The sequence below is a fragment of the Vicia villosa genome, linkage group LG5, assembly GCF_029867415.1.
Source record: "Vicia villosa cultivar HV-30 ecotype Madison, WI linkage group LG5, Vvil1.0, whole genome shotgun sequence".
Taxonomy (NCBI): domain Eukaryota; kingdom Viridiplantae; phylum Streptophyta; class Magnoliopsida; order Fabales; family Fabaceae; genus Vicia; species Vicia villosa.
This window is the reverse complement of record NC_081184.1, coordinates 52,457,485-52,482,712: the sequence shown is the minus strand read 5'-3', so window position 1 is coordinate 52,482,712 and position 25,228 is coordinate 52,457,485. Positions and strand designations below refer to the sequence as shown.

The window sequence follows — 25,228 nt, the reverse complement described above, 5'->3', positions numbered from 1 at the left end:
TGATGTTTCTCATACCATGGGAAATGGGCAGGTACTCAAGTATAGCGGTGGAAGTTTGTAGCTTCATCGAGTCTAGTTGGTGTGTCGCTCTGATACGTAACACTCGGGGGGTGTTTACTTTGTTGTTTCATGTAGTTAATATATAAGTTGTTGAGTTCTAAGTTGAATAATGAGAAGTACTATGATGTTTTAAAGTTGTTTTTGATTGAATAAAGATGATTTGTTTATAAAGTCGAATGTCATGATTCTGCTGCATATTAAATAAAAGTTGGTTTGTTCTTAGAGCTGATATAAGTCGTTTGTGATCCTCTGAGATTGAAGTGCTACGTATCTGATTATGTGTTGTTTATATGAAGTAAATGTGATATCCCAAATGCTTGTTGATAGTTTTTAAAACACTCTGATTTCTGCATTATAATTTTGGGTAAAATTTGGGGTGTTACAGGTGGCCTAGAAATCTCCCTATCTAAAAGGAAGACAAGTTAGAAGTCAAGCTCTCAGAAGTTTTCCAACCCAGAAGGTAGGAAGCCTAATAGACAAGAGACCCTAAAGGTAAACATGATTGGACCATGGGCTAGTATGTAGAGATTCAGGTCACCCTAGTTCTTAGAAGTTGGGTGGCCTTAGAGATGGACACACCCTATTGTAGACCGTTAGAAGACTAGGACATGTTGGATCCCTTAACAATTATAGCAAATAGAAGGTTCTATGTTCTTTAGGACCCTATGACCTCATTAGAAAACTCTCACAAAAGCCTCATATTCAGGATCACACTTTCTAACCCTAAAAATACAGCCTCCAATAATAATTAGTGACTTGAACATCAAAGTGTTTGTAGATACTACCTCCACCGCCGAAGTACGGTGTTAAGATACCAGTCATATCAAAGTCATCCCGATATTTTAATCATCATCACCATCAAAACTAACATCTGAATATTCACTGTCCCTACTAGACCCGAATTTGATATTGGACTAACAACCAATTCGAATTGAGTGAGATGAACCTAGACAAAATTAGTTTTTTATTTAATAAAAGAAAGTCTTCACAGTTGCACATGAAGTGAAATGTTTATCTTAAATATTTAGGTTACGCAACCCAAAATATTAAAATCATAGTCAACTCGTATGCTCCTTCTTATAAGGGATCAAACACTATAAGAAAATATGTGATTAGCTACGACCAAAACCATAGCTAATTTGAAGTAAATCTCTATCAAACTGATTTAGGCTGAGATTAGTTGTGGATTAACTACTATATGTGCCGTAGCTTAGATTGAGTGGCTAATTATCTAGACTAAATTTTCCTAGCAAAATTCAAACTAATATTTTACATTTCGTAGCTAAATCAAAACTAAACTGTAGCAAATTATCCGTCTTATATTAATATTTTCAAACTAAATAGCTGCAACATCGCCACAAAATTTTCATAGTAAATCTCAAGCTAAATTAGGCTCATTCCAATTTTTAGTCTTCTAATCAAAACCAGAGAAGCTATAAATTATTAAAAAATTACTAAAAATTTCATATAAATTATACTTAATTACTAAAATATTTATAACAATACTTAAAAGCAATTTCATAAATAACCAAAAAACAATTTTATAATAGACCATTTAATCAATTCTAAGATACTTATTTATCTTCATTTCAAAGAATATTCAAACAATCAATGCTTATCTGATCTCCACACAACCAAATACTTGATTAAACGACCGACGTTCACATGAAGATCTTTCTCTCCTACGAAAAGAAGAAGGATGCAGAAGACCTGTTCCAGACATGCTCGGAGCAATAAACATCAAAAGAACAAGCTCCCACTATAAGTAGATCGATGAACCTGATGCCACCTAAACAACAAACAAAAAATTAATAAAATAGCACTAGATTATAAGCAAGTTTCAATACCGTAACTTTATTTAATAATTTCTTTAAGACTCAAATAATTCATTCTGCATGAAGTTAACTTAAATCTTTTGCTAAGAATATTACTAGTATCGGTCAATGCAATAACTCAAAGATAAACCTAAAAAACAAAACTCATAAGTCACTTTAGAAGCCGATATCAAGATACCTCCATTCTCCTCACTCAGGAGTTCAGCGGTGATTTGATTCCAGCATTTCACCCGCACTTTAGCAGCAACAACAGGGTTCGACAAGTCATTCACATTCTCTTTAACAACAGGGTATGACACGGTTCAGCCCATGCATCATTCGGTACAACATCTGCATGACTTGACATGCTTTAATATTTTCACCATTATCAAGCGGCAACATAGTCACACACATCACGCAATCACAACAATAATATAACACATAACAACATTATATATATATATATATATATATATATATATATATATATATATAAGAGTGCATTTTTTCTAACTAAAACAAAAACTTACAATTAATTAAAATTATGCACACTTTATGTATGCACTTGTTATATCTTAATACTAAATCATGTGAATGTTGCCAAAATCTGTGAGTACAGTGTGAGATGAGTTTGAAGTGTACCTAAAATGTCAAATAAATTTGAGTCATATTTTTCATAGTTTGTTATTAAATATTTATCACATCAAAATTTCAAAATGAATATAGACCACACGGGTTCCTTCCAGGAAGTGATGATTTTGGTTAACACTTGAGACAGACATCATTGTTGTTTTTCTCAAACAGTACTAATGTCTATGTTATTGGAATCTGACGTAGACAATTTTTATTGCTCCTCTGTCTAATGCATGAACTAATGTCTATGTACTAAAGTTCAACTCATTGAGCCATTCCTAATTATAGAGGTTTCATAGATTGTTATCCTTGTTTGAGATTGTTGCTGCTCAAATAAAGTCTGTATTCGCTGCAATGTACATAAAATCCTTAATAAATGAAAAGAAAAACAAACCTCAAATCAACATGTCTCTAAATTTTTTGTGTCTCCTCATTCCAAAGTCAATGTGATTAATCCAAAATAACTATAATATATGATGCGTTTAATTTTAACCTTGACAGAGCTTCCAACTTCCTCTAGTTTCTGCATTAACAGCAGCTCCCAAGAACGAGTAGAATCGTAAAGACTTGGATGGAGACATCTACAATGACAGAAGACAACGTGAAATCCAAAGATACCCAAAAATAGAGGAAAATTTTGAATAGTTTCTACCATCAAATGCGAAGAATCTTCTAATGTAGACGCTTGTCTTGAAACTATCTTATTTCTTATGTTTGATAGGCGCATAATAACAGCCTGGAAACAGTTCAAAGTGAAAGAAGAAATAAGGAAAGAAACGCGCACACAAACACACAATTTGATCATACAGAGCAAAATACGTTCTTGAAATCGTTAGGATTTGCAACGCCGAGGATTTTAACATCGTCACTGGGTGGCCTTCTAACTTCAACATTTTCAATTCTAAGAGAGTATACACCAAAAAGGGATTGCAAGTACCCTATGAAGTATGAACAAATATAATTAATCAGATACTAGAAATTAAAAATAGCAAACATTATCACATAATTACGTATAGCATAAGGTCTTGTTTGGATAAACAGTTAATTTACAACTTATAGCGTAAGCAATGTGGTTACATACTTTACCAAGTAAAACTTGATAACTTTTCAGTGTGACACTATGATCCCATGCTTTGCCAGTATCTTCATTTGAAAACATCCTCGTGTTTTTTCTACACCTGTTAAATTTAAAAAGTAAATATATAAATCGAACTATTGATTTGAAATTCGAAGGAGAAATATAATCAAACATGTAATCCGTGTCAGCATCAGAGTCGGAATTCCAACAAGAATGAGAAGGCTGAGACCGATTTCCAATACGATGTGGCCTTCGACTTCGACATCTCAAGAAAATTGAGAACCAATCGACTCAGATATGTAAACAAAAGCACCAAATAAAAACTTTTAGATCTCAAAATCTAACAAACCTAGAGCAAAAAAAATCAACAACAGCAAGTAAATCGAGTAGTAAAAATTTACCTAAATCGAGTAGTAAAAAATTGAGGAATCGAATAGAGTGATTTGAGCTTCGAATCGAAAGCTTGAGGTAAAGAAATAAGATAAGGAATACAAAAAGAGGGCAGAGTATTCTAATTAGTTTTACCTGAGGCAACGTTCCACCAAGCAATGATGAACACATTGTTGTAAAAGCCCCAACATGTATAATGTACCTGCAATCACAATCAAGAAAAATGAATTTGAAAACTATTGAACACTTGTCTGGCTTTATGAAGAATCATAATAGAGTGGTCAATATATAAAAATTATGCTTCCCATTACAATCCATTATCAGCAAATGGAGAGGATATAGGGGTGTTAGGATTGATATCATAGTAAGGTACTAAACCAACAACAACAACAAAGAATACTATCAAGCAAGTACAATCATCATTTGAGTACAGTAAAAGTATGAAAACATACACATACATGTTCCTCCACAAACACATACATCATCTCTCTTGAAGTGTGTCATAAACCAGCACACACATAGCACTGTTTCATCTGCTTCGCTGCTGGACAGTTTACAACAGCGTGACCTTCCTCACAGCAATTATAGCATGCACCCCAACTACTATCTTGAGGGTCAAAATATCTCGGACCCCACTGGTAGAAAATAAACAGAGTGATATACCTAACTAAGCATTCCTCAACTTATAGTATTTTTAAAATCAATCACATTTCAGATCAAATATATCAACTTACAAGCAACTTTTATAGAACCACATTGTCACCTATCTGAACCGAACTTGCTTCTAGTTCCACAGACTCATGATTCTCTGATTATCTCTTCCACCTCTTGATCTGCAACTGTAATAACCTACAAAAAAAAGAAAATCATTAAAAATCCAAAGTATCTCACGCAAATCATTAAGAAAATTCAATTCGATATAAAATCAATAAAATAATAAGAGAAACCATTTTTTTCAAAAATTAGAAGAAGCAACACAAGGAATAAGACGTACACTTGAATCCCCAGAGTCCAAAGATAGGGACTTGAATTATGGTATACACATCAGCAGACTCTGCACAATGTTTAAACATATAATTCTTTCAATTTATTGGTCAATTACCTTTTATTGTCATCTTATAGAGCACCGACACTTCAAATTGAAAGTGTGTATGCTTTCAAGACTCAAGACAACATCGACACCAACACAAGCAATTCTATTCAATTAATTTCATTTCCTCAAATTATCATTAGAGATATCGTGTCAGACAATGAATGGATTATCAATAGTATCATCAATATCATACACATTATTAGCGGCTATAATCAGTTATTTCATTTTTCCTGTCATCAACGTAACAGAAACATACAACATAAACAATTTACATTATTAGATTTCAAATTCCATGTTACCTTTTTTGAAGCTCGCACTCTGAGTTTGGAACTTGTTAACGATTTGTTCAAGCAGCTTCACAACTTCTCTTAGAGCATTTCGTGACTCTTGAAGCTTCAATTACTTTTCTTCAACTGGATACAAAAAATCAAAACTGAAAGAACCTGAAATTGACAAAATATGAATTATAGATGTTAAACAGCTAGATTAGGGTTTCATATGAAAATAGGAGCAAGGATGAGAGAATGTGAAGATCGATTGGAAATGGAGAGAGGATAATAGATCAATATGACTAGGACAAGATCGAATTGAGAATGAGACGAAATCGATCGCAGACGGAGACATCGATCGGAGATGCACACGAGGTCGATCAGAGATGCACACGAGGTCGATCAGAGATGCACACGAGGTCGATCGGAGATGCAAATGAGGTCGATCGGAGATGCATACTGTAACACCCTTCTAATACCCCGCATAATAATAGACAATAATCAGAGTTAACATGAAAAAGGGCATTACAACTTCCAAATAATTCAAACAATAATACTCATGGCATGCCGTAAAGGAGAACGTCAACCAAGTTTATTCAGATTCATCATGTTAACACAGCGGAATTATCTTTAACATCTGAATAACAAACAGCCAAGTCATAGACTTAAAGCATCAACATACAAATCCATCCAAATTAAAAAGTTCAACAAATAATTCTAAACGACGCCCCCAGTGTTACACGACCAGAGCATGACACGGACCCAACTGACTCTAACGAACTACTTGACGAGCTAATCCTCACCAAGTACGAGAGCTACTCCTCAATCTGAAAAATAACAACAGTAAGGGTGAGTCTCATTCACATTTAACTAATGTTATAAGATATAAATAATAAAATATCATTTCACATGCCATTCACCCAGTTACAGTTATGATCAGATTCAAACCATAGAATCAGAAGGCAAACAACCAACTTAACACATATTATAACATTGGACAATCTTCCATTCATGTTATAATAGTAAAACAACCTAATGCAATGCAACTACATGCATGTGGTACCAAAAATCTGGGATATAACCCAACTTACCGATCCACCATCATCAAGGATACGGTAACACCCACTCACTAATTCCTCACAATGGGAATTAGCTACCACTGATCCACCATCGTCAAGGACCAGCCACATAATGATTATGAATGCATGCATCAACCATAACATGCTCATCACCCACATACATCAATTAATGTCATAATCATCAATAAGACACATATTTATACCAACAATACATGTACAATAGACACCAGTTACAACCACAACATTATACAGGTAAACATTCATTAGTGTACCTATAAACATATCCTACCACAAACAATTAAGCTCGGTGTTTTAAAAATAGTTCGAGCCATGACTCAAAACACCATTTGATTATATAAACTATCTGATTAGCTTCACTGTACTCGAAACGGCACCAAAATCCGGTTTACGGTTTAAAAGTTACACCTCTTTAAAACTTTTCAAAATGGACAGTCGCAACAACTAACAGCACGCGGTGCCACACACGGTTCGCGGCGCGGAACGAATAGGAACTACGCCTTCGCGGCGCAAACAAAAGTTCGCGGCGCGGAACGAATAAAAACTACGCCCTCGCGGCGCGGTCATATGCTCGCGGCGCGTACTGAGCGCAACAAAGCTTCCTGGCCTTTTGCCAAGCTGTTCGCGGCGCCAACTCCTGGACGCGGCGCGAACTGGCGAATCCCAGCGCTCCGAATAGCAGAAAACAGCCTGCGATTTTACCCTTCCTTCACCAAATCATTACCAATTCAACCCATTCCAATCAGATTTCGCATACAGTACAACAAACACATATTATAGCACATTATAATACATTCAAACCATCCAAATAACATCATTACACGAATCAGCATATTCATTACGTGTAAATCCTCCCAAAACCTAACATTTCTACAACCTAAGCACAACCCAATTGGTACGGATAACACGATCAATTCTATCATATTATCTATAATCCCATAATAGAAGATAAACGGAAGAGTCCCCCCTTACCTGAAGGTTGATTCTTCGTTCTTCCTCGGTCGCACTTCTCCGTTCCTCTTCTCTTTTCACGTTCAAACTTCTTTTCCCAATACTGTAACCTTCTCTATTCTACCACTCCTTCTATTTTATTAAGAATAAAATAAAATTATTTTAATTAGTAATAGGGCCTACCAATGCACCTCCTCCCTTACTAACCACAACTCAAGCCCAATTGCTTAATTCCTCATAATTCAATTAATTTAATTAAATTAAATTATGAAAATAAATGGAGTGTTACAACTCTCCCCCACTAAATAGTTTTCGTCCTCGAAAACATACCTTAGGCAAATAACTCTGGATAGGAATCCTTCATCTGACTCTCCAATTCCCAAGTCACATTCCCACCTGCTGGTCCTCCCCAAGATACTTTGACCAGTGCTATCTCCTTGCCACGCAATTGTTTCAGCCTTCGGTCTTCAATCCTCATAGGCAAAGTTTCAACTGTCAGATTGTCCTTTACCTGTACATCATCGACTTGGATCACATGAGATGGATCAGCAATGTATTTCCTCAACTGTGATACGTGGAATACATCATGCAGATTCGCAAGCGTCGGTGGCAACGCAATACGATACGCCACTTCTCCCACCCTCTCCGTAATCTGGAACGGACCAATGAATTGCGGAGTCAACTTCCTTGATTTCAGTGCTCTACCAACACCAGTTGTGGGGGTCACCCTCAAGAACACGTGATCTCCTGCTTGAAATTCAAGTGTCCTCCTCCTTTTATCATGATAACTCTTCTGACGACTCTGAGAAGTCTTCATCTTCTCCTGAATCATCTTGATCCTTTCTGTCGTCTCCTGAACAATTTCCGGTCCAATCACGGCACTTTCGCCAGATTCATACCAACATAAAGGCGTTCTACACCTCCGACCATACAAAGCTTCAAACGGAGCCATACCAATGCTCGAGTGAAAACTATTATTGTAAGTAAATTCGATCAAGGGTAGATAACTATCCCAAACACCGCCTCTTTCCAACACACAAGCACGCAACAAATCTTCTAGTGATTGAATAGTTCTTTCCGTCTGTCCATCCGTCTGCGGATGATAAGCAGAACTCAATCTCAGCTTAGTACCCAAAGCCCTCTGCAAACCTTCCCAGAATCTGGATGTAAACCTTGGATCTCTATCCGACACGATACTCGAAGGAATACCATGTAAACTCACTATCCTGTCAATATACAATTGAGCCAGCTTCTCCATTGGGTAATCCATTCTCATTGGTATAAAGTGAGCAGACTTTGTCAACCTGTCTACAATAACCCAAATAGCTTCACAATTCTTCACCGTCCTCGGCAACCCTGAAACAAAATCCATAGATATACTATCCCACTTCCATTCTGGAATAAATAACGGTTGCATAGCTCCATACGGTTTCTGATGCTCAATCTTCGACTTCTAGCAAGTCAGACAAGCATAGACAAATTCAGCTATTTCCTTTTTCATTCCAGGCCACCAAAACAGCTTCTTTAAGTCATGATACATCTTGGTAGCACCAGGATGAATACTCAATCCGCTACGATGTCCTTCTTCAAGAATACTCTTCCTCAATTCGGCAACATCAGGAACACAAACACGATTACCAAACCTCATTATACCATTCTCGTCGATTCTGAATTCACCTCCTTTATCTTGATTAATCAGAGTCAACTTATCAACCAACTCTACATCAGTCTTCTGACCTTCTCGGATTTCCTCAAGAATACTACTAGTCAGCTTCAGCATACCCAATTTAACACTGGTAGGAGTGTCTTCACATACTAAACTCAAATCTCGGAATTGCTCAATTAAATCCAATTCTCTCACCATAAGCATAGACATATGCAAGGACTTCCTACTCAATGCATCGGCAACAACATTTGCTTTACCCGGATGATAATTCAGTTCAAAATCATAATCCTTGAGAAATTCTAACCATCTTCTTTGTCTCATATTCAACTCCTTTTGGTCAAAGAGGTACTTCGAACTCTTGTGATCACTAAATACTTCAAACCTTGAACCATATAGGTAATGCCTCCACAACTTCAACACAAATACCACTGCTGCCAACTCTAAGTCATGAGTCGGATAGTTTCTCTCATGCACCTTGAGTTGTCTCGACGCATAAGCGACTACCTGTTGATTCTGCATCAGTACACCTCCTAATCCTGACAACGAAGCATCACAATAAACAACAAAAGATTTCGCCGGATTCGGCAAAATCAAGATCGGCGCACTAGTCAACCTCTTCTTCAACTCTTGGAATCCTTCTTCACATTTCGAATCCCAAACAAACGCTTGACCCTTCCTAGTCAACTTAGTTAACGGTAATGCTAACTTTGAAAAACCTTCAATGAACTTTCTATAGTAACCCGCCAGACCAAGGAAACTACGGATTTCGGAAACTGACCTCGGAGCTTCCCACTGAGACACTGCTTCTACTTTCGTTGGGTCAACGGCAATACCATCCTTAGAAATTACATGCCCAAGAAAGCTCACTTCGTTTAACCAGAACTCACACTTTGACGGTTTTGCAAAAAGTTTCTTTTCCTTCAATAGTTCCAATACCACTCTAAGATGATCCGCATGCTCTTTTTCATTCTTAGAATATATTAAAATATCATCAATAAATACTACCACGAACTGATCCAGAAAAGGATGGAAGATCCTATTCATATACTCCATGAAAACCCCCGGCGCATTGGTTACTCCAAATGGCATCACTGTATATTCGTAATGACCATACCTCGTTCTAAATGCTGTTTTCTGAATATCGTCCGTCTTCACCCGAATCTGATGATATCCCGACCTCAAGTCAATTTTGCTGAACACACATGCTCCAACTAGTTGATCCATCAAGTCATCAATCCTCGGCAAGGGATACCGATTCTTGATAGTAACCTTGTTGAGTTGTCTGTAATCCACACACAACCTCATTGAACCTTCTTTCTTCTTCACTAGTAACACCGGTGCACCCCACGGTGAGACACTAGGACGAATAAATTTCTTCTCAAGTAAATCTTCCAATTGATTCTTCAACTCATTCAATTCCGATGCCGACATACGATAAGGTGCCATCGACACAGGATTAGTTCCAGGAATTAGTTCAATAGCAAATTCTACCTCCCTCTCTGGCGGCAATTCTCTTACATCTTCTGGAAAGACTTCTGGAAATTCACATACTACCGGTAAGTCACTACTCACCGCTTTCTTTTTCACTTCCATGGATGCAATCAACATGAACACGACAGCCCCGTCCTTCATTGCTTCATCCACTTGTCTAGCCGTCATCGCTAAATCCTCAACACTGACATCTTCAGGAAAAATAACCGTCTTCGTGAAACAATTGATATGAACCCGATTAAATTGCAACCAATTCATACCCAAGATAACATCAAGTTGTTCCAATGGAAGGCACACTAAGTCCATTCCGAACTCTCTACCAAAAATATCAATTGGACAGTTCAAACAAGCGAACGAAGTAGTCACTGAACCCGACGCAGGAGTGTCAATGACCATACTTCCATTAATCTCAGATATTTCCAAATTCAGTCGCTTAGCACAATCCAATGAAATAAACGAGTGAGTTGCCCCAGTATCTATTATTGCAATTAAAGGAGTGCCATGGATAAAACACGTACCTTTAATCAACCGATCCTCTGGAGTAGTCTCTGAACCAGATAAGGCGAACACCTTACCACCAGCTTGATTCTTCCTCGGCTTAGGACACTTAGGACTGATATGACCTTCTTCCCCGCAGTTGAAACAAGTTACAGTGTTCCCTTTGCACTCAATAGCAATGTGACCTGCCTTTCCACATCTATAGCACTTCTTTTCCTCACTTTTGCATTCGTGAATGCGATGTCCAGGTTCTCCACACTTGAAGCACTTAATAGGGGCACTAGAGTCTCCCCCACTAGGATTCTTCCAGCCTCCAGCTTTCTGGTTACCCTTACCATAAGGCTTACCACGATCCATATGCTTTTTCCCTTTCCTGTCGACTAACTCGCGAGAGTGCGACGACTTCAGTTTAATATTGTCCTCTTCAAAGATTCGGCTGCAGTCAACCAAATCGACAAACCTGCGAATCCTCTGGTATCTGATACCCTGTTTAATCTCATCGCGGAGACCATTCTCAAACTTAACACACTTCGAGAATTCACTAGCCTCATCATTATTGTAGTGGACATAATACTTTGCTAGCTCCACAAACTTGGACGCATACTCTGGCACAGTCATGTTACCTTGTGTCAGCTCCAAAAATTCAATCTCTTTCCTGCCTCTAACATCCTCAGGAAAGTACCTCCGCAAGAATTCTCTCTTGAACACAACCCAAGTGATTGCAACACCTGCAGCTTGCAGTTCGTCCCTACTAGCCATCCACCAATCATCAGCTTCTTCAGACAGCATGTGAGTCCCATATCTCACCTTCAGATTTTCGTCGCAATCAATCACCCGGAAGATCCTTTCAATCTCTTTCAGCCACTTCTGGGCGCCTTCGGGATCGTGAGTGCCTTTGAACAACGGAGGGTTGTTCCTCTGAAAACTATTCAGCTGCCTGTCAGCACCAATTCCAGCTCCATTGGCATTCCCTCCCAGCACACCAGCAATCATGCCCAGAGCCTCAGCGATAGCATCATCGTTTCTTCCTCCTCTTCCAGCCATTGTTCTGCTAAATATCAAACAATATCTATTAGAACAAGAAGTATCGACAGTGTCAACCTTACACTAATCGCATACGAGGGATTAACCGACACTAAGACTCTGACTCAAACGACCGACAATGCTCTGATACCACTATTGTAACACCCTTCTAATACCCCGCATAATAATAGACAATAATCAGAGTTAACATGAAAAAGGGCATTACAACTTCCAAATAATTCAAACAATAATACTCATGTCATGCCGTAAAGGAGAACGTCAACCAAGTTTATTCAGATTCATCATGTTAACACAGCGGAATTATCTTTAACATCTGAATAACAAACAGCCAAGTCATAGACTTAAAGCATCAACATACAAATCCATCCAAATTAAAAAGTTCAACAAATAATTCTAAACGACGCCCCCAGTGTTACACGACCAGAGCATGACACGGACCCAACTGACTCTAACGAACTACTTGACGAGCTAATCCTCACCAAGTACGAGAGCTACTCCTCAATCTGAAAAATAACAACAGTAAGGGTGAGTCTCATTCACATTTAACTAATGTTATAAGATATAAATAATAAAATATCATTTCACATGCCATTCACCCAGTTACAGTTATGATCAGATTCAAACCATAGAATCAGAAGGCAAACAACCAACTTAACACATATTATAACATTGGACAATCTTCCATTCATGTTATAATAGTAAAACAACCTAATGCAATGCAACTACATGCATGTGGTACCAAAAATCTGGGATATAACCCAACTTACCGATCCACCATCATCAAGGATACGGTAACACCCACTCACTAATTCCTCACAATGGGAATTAGCTACCACTGATCCACCATCGTCAAGGACCAGCCACATAATGATTATGAATGCATGCATCAACCATAACATGCTCATCACCCACATACATCAATTAATGTCATAATCATCAATAAGACACATATTTATACCAACAATACATGTACAATAGACACCAGTTACAACCACAACATTATACAGGTAAACATTCATTAGTGTACCTATAAACATATCCTACCACAAACAATTAAGCTCGGTGTTTTAAAAATAGTTCGAGCCACGACTCAAAACACCATTTGATTATATAAACTATCTGATTAGCTTCACTGTACTCGAAACGGCACCAAAATCCGGTTTACGGTTTAAAAGTTACACCTCTTTAAAACTTTTCAAAATGGACAGTCGCAACAACTAACAGCACGCGGCGCCACACACGGTTCGCGGCGCGGAACGAATAGGAACTACGCCTTCGCGGCGCAAACAAAAGTTCGCGGCGCGGAACGAATAAAAACTACGCCCTCGCGGCGCGGTCATATGCTCGCGGCGCGTACTGAGCGCAACAAAGCTTCCTGGCCTTTTGCCAAGCTGTTCGCGGCGCCAACTCCTGGACGCGGCGCGAACTGGCGAATCCCAGCGCTCCGAATAGCAGAAAACAGCCTGCGATTTTACCCTTCCTTCACCAAATCATTACCAATTCAACCCATTCCAATCAGATTTCGCATACAGTACAACAAACACATATTATAGCACATTATAATACATTCAAACCATCCAAATAACATCATTACACGAATCAGCATATTCATTACGTGTAAATCCTCCCAAAACCTAACATTTCTACAACCTAAGCACAACCCAATTGGTACGGATAACACGATCAATTCTATCATATTATCTATAATCCCATAATAGAAGATAAACGGAAGAGTCCCCCCTTACCTGAAGGTTGATTCTTCGTTCTTCCTCGGTCGCACTTCTCCGTTCCTCTTCTCTTTTCACGTTCAAACTTCTTTTCCCAATACTGTAACCTTCTCTATTCTACCACTCCTTCTATTTTATTAAGAATAAAATAAAATAATTTTAATTAGTAATAGGGCCTACCAATGCACCTCCTCCCTTACTAACCACAACTCAAGCCCAATTGCTTAATTCCTCATAATTCAATTAATTTAATTAAATTAAATTATGAAAATAAATGGAGTGTTACAACTCTCCCCCACTAAATAGTTTTCGTCCTCGAAAACATACCTTAGGCAAATAACTCTGGATAGGAATCCTTCATCTGACTCTCCAATTCCCAAGTCACATTCCCACCTGCTGGTCCTCCCCAAGATACTTTGACCAGTGCTATCTCCTTGCCACGCAATTGTTTCAGCCTTCGGTCTTCAATCCTCATAGGCAAAGTTTCAACTGTCAGATTGTCCTTTACCTGTACATCATCGACTTGGATCACATGAGATGGATCAGCAATGTATTTCCTCAACTGTGATACGTGGAATACGTCATGCAGATTCGCAAGCGTCGGTGGCAACGCAATACGATACGCCACTTCTCCCACCCTCTCCGTAATCTGGAACGGACCAATGAATCGCGGAGTCAACTTCCTTGATTTCAGTGCTCTACCAACACCAGTTGTGGGGGTCACCCTCAAGAACACATGATCTCCTGCTTGAAATTCAAGTGTCCTCCTCCTTTTATCATGATAACTCTTCTGACGACTCTGAGAAGTCTTCATCTTCTCCTGAATCATCTTGATCCTTTCTGTCGTCTCCTGAACAATTTCCGGTCCAATCACGGCACTTTCGCCAGATTCATACCAACATAAAGGCGTTCTACACCTCCGACCATACAAAGCTTCAAACGGAGCCATACCAATGCTCGAGTGAAAACTATTATTGTAAGTAAATTCGATCAAGGGTAGATAACTATCCCAAACACCGCCTCTTTCCAACACACAAGCACGCAACAAATCTTCTAGTGATTGAATAGTTCTTTCCGTCTGTTCATCCGTCTGCGGATGATAAGCAGAACTCAATCTCAGCTTAGTACCCAAAGCCCTCTGCAAACCTTCCCAGAATCTGGATGTAAACCTTGGATCTCTATCCGACACGATACTCGAAGGAATACCATGTAAACTCACTATCCTGTCAATATACAATTGAGCCAGCTTCTCCATTGGGTAATCCATTCTCATTGGTATAAAGTGAGCAGACTTTGTCAACCTGTCTACAATAACCCAAATAGCTTCACAATTCTTCACCGTCCTCGGCAACCCTGAAACAAAATCCATAGATATACTATCCCACTTCCATTCTGGAATAAATAACGGTTGCATAGCTCCATACGGTTTCTGATGCTCAATCTTCGACTTCTAGCAAGTCAGACAAGCATAGACAAATTCAGCTATTTCCTTTTTCATTCCAGGCCACCAAAACAGCTTCTTTAAGTCATGATACATCTTGGTAGCACCAGGATGAATACTCAATCCGCTACGATGTCCTTCTTCAAGAATACTCTTCCTCAATTCGGCAACATCAGGAACACAAACACGATTACCAAACCTCATTATACCATTCTCGTCGATTCTGAATTCACCTCCTTTATCTTGATTAATCAGAGTCAACTTATCAACCAACTCTACATCAGTCTTCTGACCTTCTCGGATTTCCTCAAGAATACTACTAGTCAGCTTCAGCATACCCAATTTAACACTGGTAGGAGTGTCTTCACATACTAAACTCAAATCTCGGAATTGCTCAATTAAATCCAATTCTCTCACCATAAGCATAGACATATGCAAGGACTTCCTACTCAATGCATCGGCAACAACATTTGCTTTACCCGGATGATAATTCAGTTCAAAATCATAATCCTTGAGAAATTCTAACCATCTTCTTTGTCTCATATTCAACTCCTTTTGGTCAAAGAGGTACTTCGAACTCTTGTGATCACTAAATACTTCAAACCTTGAACCATATAGGTAATGCCTCCACAACTTCAACACAAATACCACTGCTGCCAACTCTAAGTCATGAGTCGGATAGTTTCTCTCATGCACCTTGAGTTGTCTCGACGCATAAGCGACTACCTGTTGATTCTGCATCAGTACACCTCCTAATCCTGACAACGAAGCATCACAATAAACAACAAAAGATTCCACCGGATTCGGCAAAATCAAGATCGGCGCACTAGTCAACCTCTTCTTCAACTCTTGGAATCCTTCTTCACATTTCGAATCCCAAACAAACGCTTGACCCTTCCTAGTCAACTTAGTTAACGGTAATGCTAACTTTGAAAAACCTTCAATGAACTTTCTATAGTAACCCGCCAGACCAAGGAAACTACGGATTTCGGAAACTGACCTCGGAGCTTCCCACTGAGACACTGCTTCTACTTTCGTTGGGTCAACGACAATACCATCCTTAGAAATTACATGCCCAAGAAAGCTCACTTCGTTTAACCAGAACTCACACTTTGACAGTTTTGCAAAAAGTTTCTTTTCCTTCAATAGTTCCAATACCACTCTAAGATGATCCGCATGCTCTTTTTCATTCTTAGAATATATTAAAATATCATCAATAAATACTACCACGAACTGATCCAGAAAAGGATGGAAGATCCTATTCATATACTCCATGAAAACCCCCGGCGCATTGGTTACTCCAAATGGCATCACTGTATATTCGTAATGACCATACCTCGTTCTAAATGCTGTTTTCTGAATATCGTCCGTCTTCACCCGAATCTGATGATATCCCGACCTCAAGTCAATTTTGCTGAACACACATGCTCCAACTAGTTGATCCATCAAGTCATCAATCCTCGGCAAGGGATACCGATTCTTGATAGTAACCTTGTTGAGTTGTCTGTAATCCACACACAACCTCATTGAACCTTCTTTCTTCTTCACTAGTAACACCGGTGCACCCCACGGTGAGACACTAGGACGAATAAATTTCTTCTCAAGTAAATCTTCCAATTGATTCTTCAACTCATTCAATTCCGATGCCGACATACGATAAGGTGCCATCGACACAGGATTAGTTCCAGGAATTAGTTCAATAGCAAATTCTACCTCCCTCTCTGGCGGCAATTCTCTTACATCTTCTGGAAAGACTTCTGGAAATTCACATACTACCGGTAAGTCACTACTCACCGCTTTCTTTTTCACTTCCATGGATGCAATCAACATGAACACGACAGCCCCGTCCTTCATTGCTTCATCCACTTGTCTAGCCGTCATCGCTAAATCCTCAACACTGACATCTTCAGGAAAAATAACCGTCTTCGTGAAACAATTGATATGAACCCGATTAAATTGCAACCAATTCATACCCAAGATAACATCAAGTTGTTCCAATGGAAGGCACACTAAGTCCATTCCGAACTCTCTACCAAAAAGATCAATTGGACAGTTCAAACAAGCGAACGAAGTAGTCACTGAACCCGACGCAGGAGTGTCAATGACCATACTTCCATTAATCTCAGATATTTCCAAATTCAGTCGCTTAGCACAATCCAATGAAATAAACGAGTGAGTTGCCCCAGTATCTATTATTGCAATTAAAGGAGTGCCATGGATAAAACACGTACCTTTAATCAACCGATCCTCTGGAGTAGTCTCTGAACCAGATAAGGCGAACACCTTACCACCAGCTTGATTCTTCCTCGGCTTAGGACACTTAGGACTGATATGACCTTCTTCCCCGCAGTTGAAACAAGTTACAGTGTTCCCTTTGCACTCAATAGCAATGTGACCTGCCTTTCCACATCTATAGCACTTCTTTTCCTCACTTTTGCATTCGTGAATGCGATGTCCAGGTTCTCCACACTTGAAGCACTTAATAGGGGCACTAGAGTCTCCCCCACTAGGCTTCTTCCAGCCTCCAGCTTTCTGGTTACCCTTACCATAAGGCTTACCACGATCCATATGCTTTTTCCCTTTCCTGTCGACTAACTCGCGAGAGTGCGACGACTTCAGTTTAATATTGTCCTCTTCAAAGATTCGGCTGCAGTCAACCAAATCGACAAACCTGCGAATCCTCTGGTATCTGATACCCTGTTTAATCTCATCGCGGAGACCATTCTCAAACTTAACACACTTCGAGAATTCACTAGCCTCATCATTATTGTAGTGGACATAATACTTTGCTAGCTCCACAAACTTGGACGCATACTCTGGCACAGTCATGTTACCTTGTGTCAGCTCCAAAAATTCAATCTCTTTCCTGCCTCTAACATCCTCAGGAAAGTACCTCCACAAGAATTCTCTTTTGAACACAACCCAAGTGATTGCAACACCTGCAGCTTGCAGTTCGTCCCTACTAGCCATCCACCAATCATCAGCTTCTTCAGACAGCATGTGAGTCCCATATCTCACCTTCAGATTTTCGTCGCAATCAATCACCCGGAAGATCCTTTCAATCTCTTTCAGCCACTTCTGGGCGCCTTCGGGATCGTGAGTGCCTTTGAACAACGGAGGGTTGTTCCTCTGAAAACTATTCAGCTGCCTGTCAGCACCAATTCCAGCTCCATTGGCATTCCCTCCCAGCACACCAGCAATCATGCCCAGAGCCTCAGCGATAGCATCATCGTTTCTTCCTCCTCTTCCAGCCATTGTTCTGCTAAATATCAAACAATATCTATTAGAACAAGAAGTATCGACAGTGTCAACCTTACACTAATCGCATACGAGGGATTAACCGACACTAAGACTCTGACTCAAACGACCGACAATGCTCTGATACCACTATTGTAACACCCTTCTAATACCCCGCATAATAATAGACAATAATCAGAGTTAACATGAAAAAGGGCATTACAACTTCCAAATAATTCAAACAATAATACTCATGTCATGCCGTAAAGGAGAACGTCAACCAAGTTTATTCAGATTCATCATGTTAACACAGCGGAATTATCTTTAACATCTGAATAACAAACAGCCAAGTCATAGACTTAAAGCATCAACATACAAATCCATCCAAATTAAAAAGTTCAACAAATAATTCTAAACGACGCCCCCAGTGTTACACGACCAGAGCATGACACGGACCCAACTGACTCTAACGAACTACTTGACGAGCTAATCCTCACCAAGTACGAGAGCTACTCCTCAATCTGAAAAATAACAACAGTAAGGGTGAGTCTCATTCACATTTAACTAATGTTATAAGATATAAATAATAAAATATCATTTCACATGCCATTCACCCAGTTACAGTTATGATCAGATTCAAACCATAGAATCAGAAGGCAAACAACCAACTTAACACATATTATAACATTGGACAATCTTCCATTCATGTTATAATAGTAAAACAACCTAATGCAATGCAACTACATGCATGTGGTACCAAAAATCTGGGATATAACCCAACTTACCGATCCACCATCATCAAGGATACGGTAACACCCACTCACTAATTCCTCACAATGGGAATTAGCTACCACTGATCCACCATCGTCAAGGACCAGCCACATAATGATTATGAATGCATGCATCAACCATAACATGCTCATCACCCACATACATCAATTAATGTCATAATCATCAATAAGACACATATTTATACCAACAATACATGTACAATAGACACCAGTTACAACCACAACATTATACAGGTAAACATTCATTAGTGTACCTATAAACATATCCTACCACAAACAATTAAGCTCGGTGTTTTAAAAATAGTTCGAGCCACGACTCAAAACACCATTTGATTATATAAACTATCTGATTAGCTTCACTGTACTCGAAACGGCACCAAAATCCGGTTTACGGTTTAAAAGTTACACCTCTTTAAAACTTTTCAAAATGGACAGTCGCAACAACTAACAGCACGCGGCGCCACACACGGTTCGCGGCGCGGAACGAATAGGAACTACGCCTTCGCGGCGCAAACAAAAGTTCGCGGTGCGGAACGAATAAAAACTACGCCCTCGCGGCGCGGTCATATGCTCGCGGCGCGTACTGAGCGCAACAAAGCTTCCTGGCCTTTTGCCAAGCTGTTCGCGGCGCCAACTCCTGGACGCGGCGCGAACTGGCGAATCCCAGCGCTCCGAATAGCAGAAAACAGCCTGCGATTTTACCCTTCCTTCACCAAATCATTACCAATTCAACCCATTCCAATCAGATTTCGCATACAGTACAACAAACACATATTATAGCACATTATAATACATTCAAACCATCCAAATAACATCATTACACGAATCAGCATATTCATTACGTGTAAATCCTCCCAAAACCTAACATTTCTACAACCTAAGCACAACCCAATTGGTACGGATAACACGATCAATTCTATCATATTATCTATAATCCCATAATAGAAGATAAACGGAAGAGTCCCCCCTTACCTGAAGGTTGATTCTTCGTTCTTCCTCGGTCGCACTTCTCCGTTCCTCTTCTCTTTTCACGTTCAAACTTCTTTTCCCAATACTGTAACCTTCTCTATTCTACCACTCCTTCTATTTTATTAAGAATAAAATAAAATTATTTTAATTAGTAATAGGGCCTACCAATGCACCTCCTCCCTTACTAACCACAACTCAAGCCCAATTGCTTAATTCCTCATAATTCAATTAATTTAATTAAATTAAATTATGAAAATAAATGGAGTGTTACACATACGACGTCGATTGGAGATGCAGACGAAGTGGATCGGAGATGAATACGAAGTGGATCGGAGATGAATACGACGTCGATTTGAGATGCACGCGAGATCGATCGGAGAGGAAGAGACGAAGCTAGATAGCAAAGGAAACGCATAGTTGGAATTTTTTTTATGAACAATTCTTTTTTTAAATGAAAAAAATATATATTAAAATTCTATACATACTTTTTTTCTACAAACTTGTTTTAAAAAATTGTAAAATTGAATCAATAAAGTATTTAATTGTTTTTAAAAATGATTTTTATATTTATTGTAAAATTGAAAATGTTATTTTTTTTATTTTTTATTCAATTAATTTTAATTGTAAATTACTTGCAAATTTATGTTTTTTTCTTAAATCATTTTTAACTTCAAACATAAAAATAAAATAAAAAGTAATAGAAAATATAGTAAATCAAGAACCGGTTTACAAAAATATAAGTATTAGCTAGAAATTTCATTGGTAGTTAAGGAATATCCAGTCAGTCTCAAATTAGCTTCAATATATAACTGTAGCAATATTTTGGTAGCTAATATGAATTTTTCTTGTAGAGAAATATTAGAACATTTTATTTTATTTAGTTAATATTAGTATATCAGTTGTTTTATTAAAATATTTTACAGAAAGTCAACTCTATCTCTCAAGCGCTAGAAAAAAAAAATTTTAAAAGATAGAAAATATATACTTGGTTTGCACGATAAGAGTTGACCTTTATATGTTATTAACAACTTGCAAAAGAATGTAACCAAAAAATACAACTTGCAACAGAAAAAGACACATTTAAGGTCAACGACTGAACGCTATAGAGAACCCAAAACCCTTAGCAATGCTAAGTTTTCATATCATAAATACCCTTCTTACAAATAATTATTTTGCATTGATAACTAATTTTTGGGAGTGATAATCTTTATTTACAAAGAAAAGAATGGATACCACAAAGGCGTAAGAGTTCAAATTATATTCCATTTTATATTATGTGTATTGTTTGATGTAAGCTCTGATTTACCTGTAATAAATGCAGGCATCAAAATGTGGTTACCTTAGACGTCCATGCAGCCAAAGATCTGCTACATTCATCTGGTTACAATTATCTTGATGTCAGGTAACAAATGATTTGAGTTTCTCCAATTTCTTTTTCATTTTTAATTTTCATATGAACCTCTAAAATGATTTTTAATAGAAGAAACTGGAGTCCTTATTTTTCATTCTTTTGTCCTTTTGAATAGGTCAGTGGAGGAATTCAACAAAAGTCATGTTGAGAATGCCATTAATGTCCCCTACATGTTCAAGACAGAAGAAGGTAATATTGTCAATTTAATAGTAATCACTTGTCTTTAGATTCAATTTTCTTCTCTACAGGCCACTATAAAGCACCAACACCTCTAAGAGTAAGCATGTCGCAGTAGTGTCTAACACGTGTCGGTATCCAATATTTATACGACACGTGTTGGAAAAATCAAACAATTGTCGGAAAAGTCAGACAAGAGTCCTCTAAAAATGTTTGTTTTCTTTGTTTCAACACTCATTGAATCAATGTCCGACACCCGTAGAAGACTCCTACCATACATATGACCGACAATTCAGACAAATGTTTCAAGCAAATTAGTTTTTTTCTTTGTTTTAACACACCTTTATATATTTTTAGACAAATCTTACACACATTTAAAAGAATTAAAAATGTATTTAAGCAATGTATCAATAAAGAATTAGAAACATTAATATTAATCAAAATATTTTGAATTCTTTTAATATATAATAGATATATAAATAAAGCTCAAATATTATCTTATATATAACAGTGTTGATGTCCTATATTTTTTACATTATCAGAGTTAGAGTGTCTCTGTCGTGTCTATCCCGATGTGAGTATCATTGGAATCCGTGCTTCATAGATAGGACATAATATATAGCATTTGATGCGTTTGCAAATGATTAACAGGACGGGTGATAAATCCCGATTTTATTAGCCAAGTAGAAGCAATATGTAAGAGTGAGGATCAGTTAATTGTGGTAAGAACTTTATAGCTTTTTAGTTCACTATGATATAAAACAATATGCACTTATCAGAACAGACAAAATAGGATTATGTATGATTGATTATAATGGATTCAGGCTTGCAATAGTGGTGGAAGATCAAGTCGAGCCTGTGTTGAGCTCCATAAATCAGTAAGTCTATATACAAAGTTCAAATATATTGGACCAATTCTAATTCCTTAATTATACCATATGCATAATGATGTTGTAATATAACGCAGGGATTTCAAAATATTGTTAACATGGGTGGAGGATACTCTGCGTGGGTGGACGCTGGATTTGCAGGTGACAAACCTGCACAAGAACTTAAAACAGCTTGCAAGTTCCGTCCATAATTTTATATATATTTCCTCAAATTGGCGATATGAACATGATATCTACTATAATATTTCAGTGCGTCTGTAAAGTAATTTTATTTTACAGTACTTTCTTTGTATAATAAATGGTACCCTTGTAATTCGAGTTGGGCCAAGGCCGGCCTAATAAATATTGAAGTTTAAGACGATATTTACAATAAATTTTTAATTTTTAATAATAATAAAATTATGAAAATTTCTACTAAAAAATTATGAAAATAATATTTTTATCAAAAAATTAACTTTTTGAGTTTTCTAAAATGAAAAATTATTTATTAAATTATCATAATAAATTTCGTTTAATATTTGAATTTCAACCTAAAAAAAATGAAAAATTTCTTTATCCACCTCCCTACTTTCTTGGTCACCCCTGACGAAATCCCCGAAATGCCCCTTGTTTCAGAAATGCATTTCCGAAGTCACTTATTTTATGAGAAAAACAGACTTCAGAAATGTACATCCGAAATATTGTTTTTTTTCAGAAAATAGGTGAATCCGGAAGTGCATCTCTGAATTCACCCCCCCTTTGAAGAATTCGGAAATGTACTTCCGAAGTAAGGTTTGAGACAGAAGAAAAATAACAAACAACAACGATTCGATTTATTTAAAGGATGAAGATTACATCGATCACATTACATAAGATTAAAGTTACATATTGTTAAACACGGGTAGGTGAGGATGAGTCAACATTTTGATAACGTCGGCCCCCAATCTTTGAAGTTTCGCATCCAACTCGATCGGATCCTTCGAAGAAAATCGGTCGAAAGTTGTCCACAAAACTGCTAAATCTTCGTCGTTCTTGACCTCGAATGGGGTGAACTCAACGTCTCCGTCGTCGTTAAGCGATGGCGAGCGGTACTCAAGCTTGACAACCTTCCGATTTTCCGGATATTGCAATAGCATGTTGAGTGACGTTATCAATTCCGTAAACGGCGTGTCGCGCGAGAAGCGGAATTGAACGGCATCGGGTAGCCACTGGTGAAGTAGACGAATGCTAGGTGGGGGTAGGTTTGTGTCATTTGTGTTTTGTGGTGTGAAGAGGATGAAAAAGAGTGTGTTGTATTTATAGACTTATTGGAGTAATAATGGCCCAACAAACCTTATCTTGCATTCAGTGGATGTTTCGGAAATGAAGTTCCGAAAATAGTCTGAAAACATGTATATTTCGGAAATGAAATTCTGAATTATGCAGAAACAGAGGTGAAAAATCACATTTTGTGCATTGCATTCTGTTTTGAGATAACAATAAGAAATGCATACAAAATAGGCATAACATAAACAATGACAACATTAAACATACTTATATTATATATGTATTGAATCGGTTTGATTTTACATGGTAAACGACAATACATACAAAAAATGACACGCATCGGTCATTACAAAAAAAACGGTCCGGTTAAAACTAAAATTCGCCGAACCAATCGGTGGCGCTTAAATCTAAAATTGGTATGTTCTTTTCACCGCTCTCTATTTTCTCACGCTCTTGCTTCATCATTTCTTCAAATTCCGCCATTCTTTCAACGAAAGGATCCGGCCAAGTCTCCGCCTCATTTGTATGATGTGTCATCCACTAACAAGAAGTAGCCGGTATAGGACACTCCGGTTTCAAAAAAACTTGCACGAACTGGCACGATCTTAGATATCTGATACATATAATGCGGCTTGACGCGTCCAATGGCAGTCGGCTATGAAGTGGAAATAATGTCTCATATAGTCCAAATCTCGTCAAATCAACACACACCCGATCGTACGCACTTGCTATTAGATGGCCCATATCGGGGAGTGACATCCACTTCGAAACCGGGGCGATACCACTAAGTGATGGAATAAGTGAATCATGAAGTTTCTCAAAGTTTTCTTGATTTTCATAGAGTCGGGCGTAGATGTCCCGATGCGAAGTCAACTCCGAAATAAGTTCCCGTCGAATTAAAGTGTGATTTTCTTCTCCTTTTCCGAGCAAACTCGCAACGGCCCGATATCCACAATTGCCGTCGCCTCCAACATCAACTATGTTATCAATATATTTGTGCATAAAAAGTGGCATCTCATCAATGTAGATCATGGGAGATTTTTTGATCGGAGGTGTGCGGGGCGGCTTCGAAATACGCGCTCCTTGGTTACCACTACACTTGGACTTTGGTGTTGGTGAATCCGGGAACAACGCATCAACATGTTCAAAGTAGGAAGGAGATCGTTTGGTTGATGTGTCTTCTTCGGTATTTTTCGGCTTTTTCGGAGCACCTTTCATTTTAACCGGTTGAGATGGCGGTTTCAAATCGGTGGTCT

General features: G+C 38.1%; 1 protein-coding gene, 1 long non-coding RNA gene and 1 pseudogene across 2 annotated transcripts; 1 reads left to right on the top strand and 2 right to left on the bottom strand.

Annotated features, from left to right (window-relative positions):
- Positions 1–2,766: 2,766 nt before the first annotated feature.
- Positions 2,767–3,666, bottom strand: LOC131604666 (uncharacterized; annotated as a pseudogene).
- A 454-nt stretch (positions 3,667–4,120) lies between these two features.
- LOC131606624 (uncharacterized) lies at positions 4,121–5,745 on the bottom strand. The gene is made up of 3 exons (XR_009284926.1): positions 5,368–5,745; positions 4,434–4,824; positions 4,121–4,177 (listed from the first exon to the last, which is right to left on the bottom strand). It is a non-coding gene; the product is annotated as an uncharacterized LOC131606624 (long non-coding RNA).
- Positions 5,746–21,313: 15,568 nt separating this feature from the next.
- Positions 21,314–23,328, top strand: LOC131606623 (protein HIGH ARSENIC CONTENT 1, mitochondrial). Its single transcript, XM_058878814.1, has 6 exons — positions 21,314–21,491; positions 21,571–21,651; positions 21,776–21,849; positions 22,489–22,559; positions 22,662–22,715; positions 22,805–23,328. Exons 1-6 carry the CDS (start codon positions 21,475–21,477, stop codon positions 22,916–22,918), a joined length of 411 nt encoding a protein of 136 aa, XP_058734797.1. The 5' UTR covers positions 21,314–21,474; the 3' UTR covers positions 22,919–23,328.
- The last annotated feature ends 1,900 nt before the right edge of the window (positions 23,329–25,228 follow it).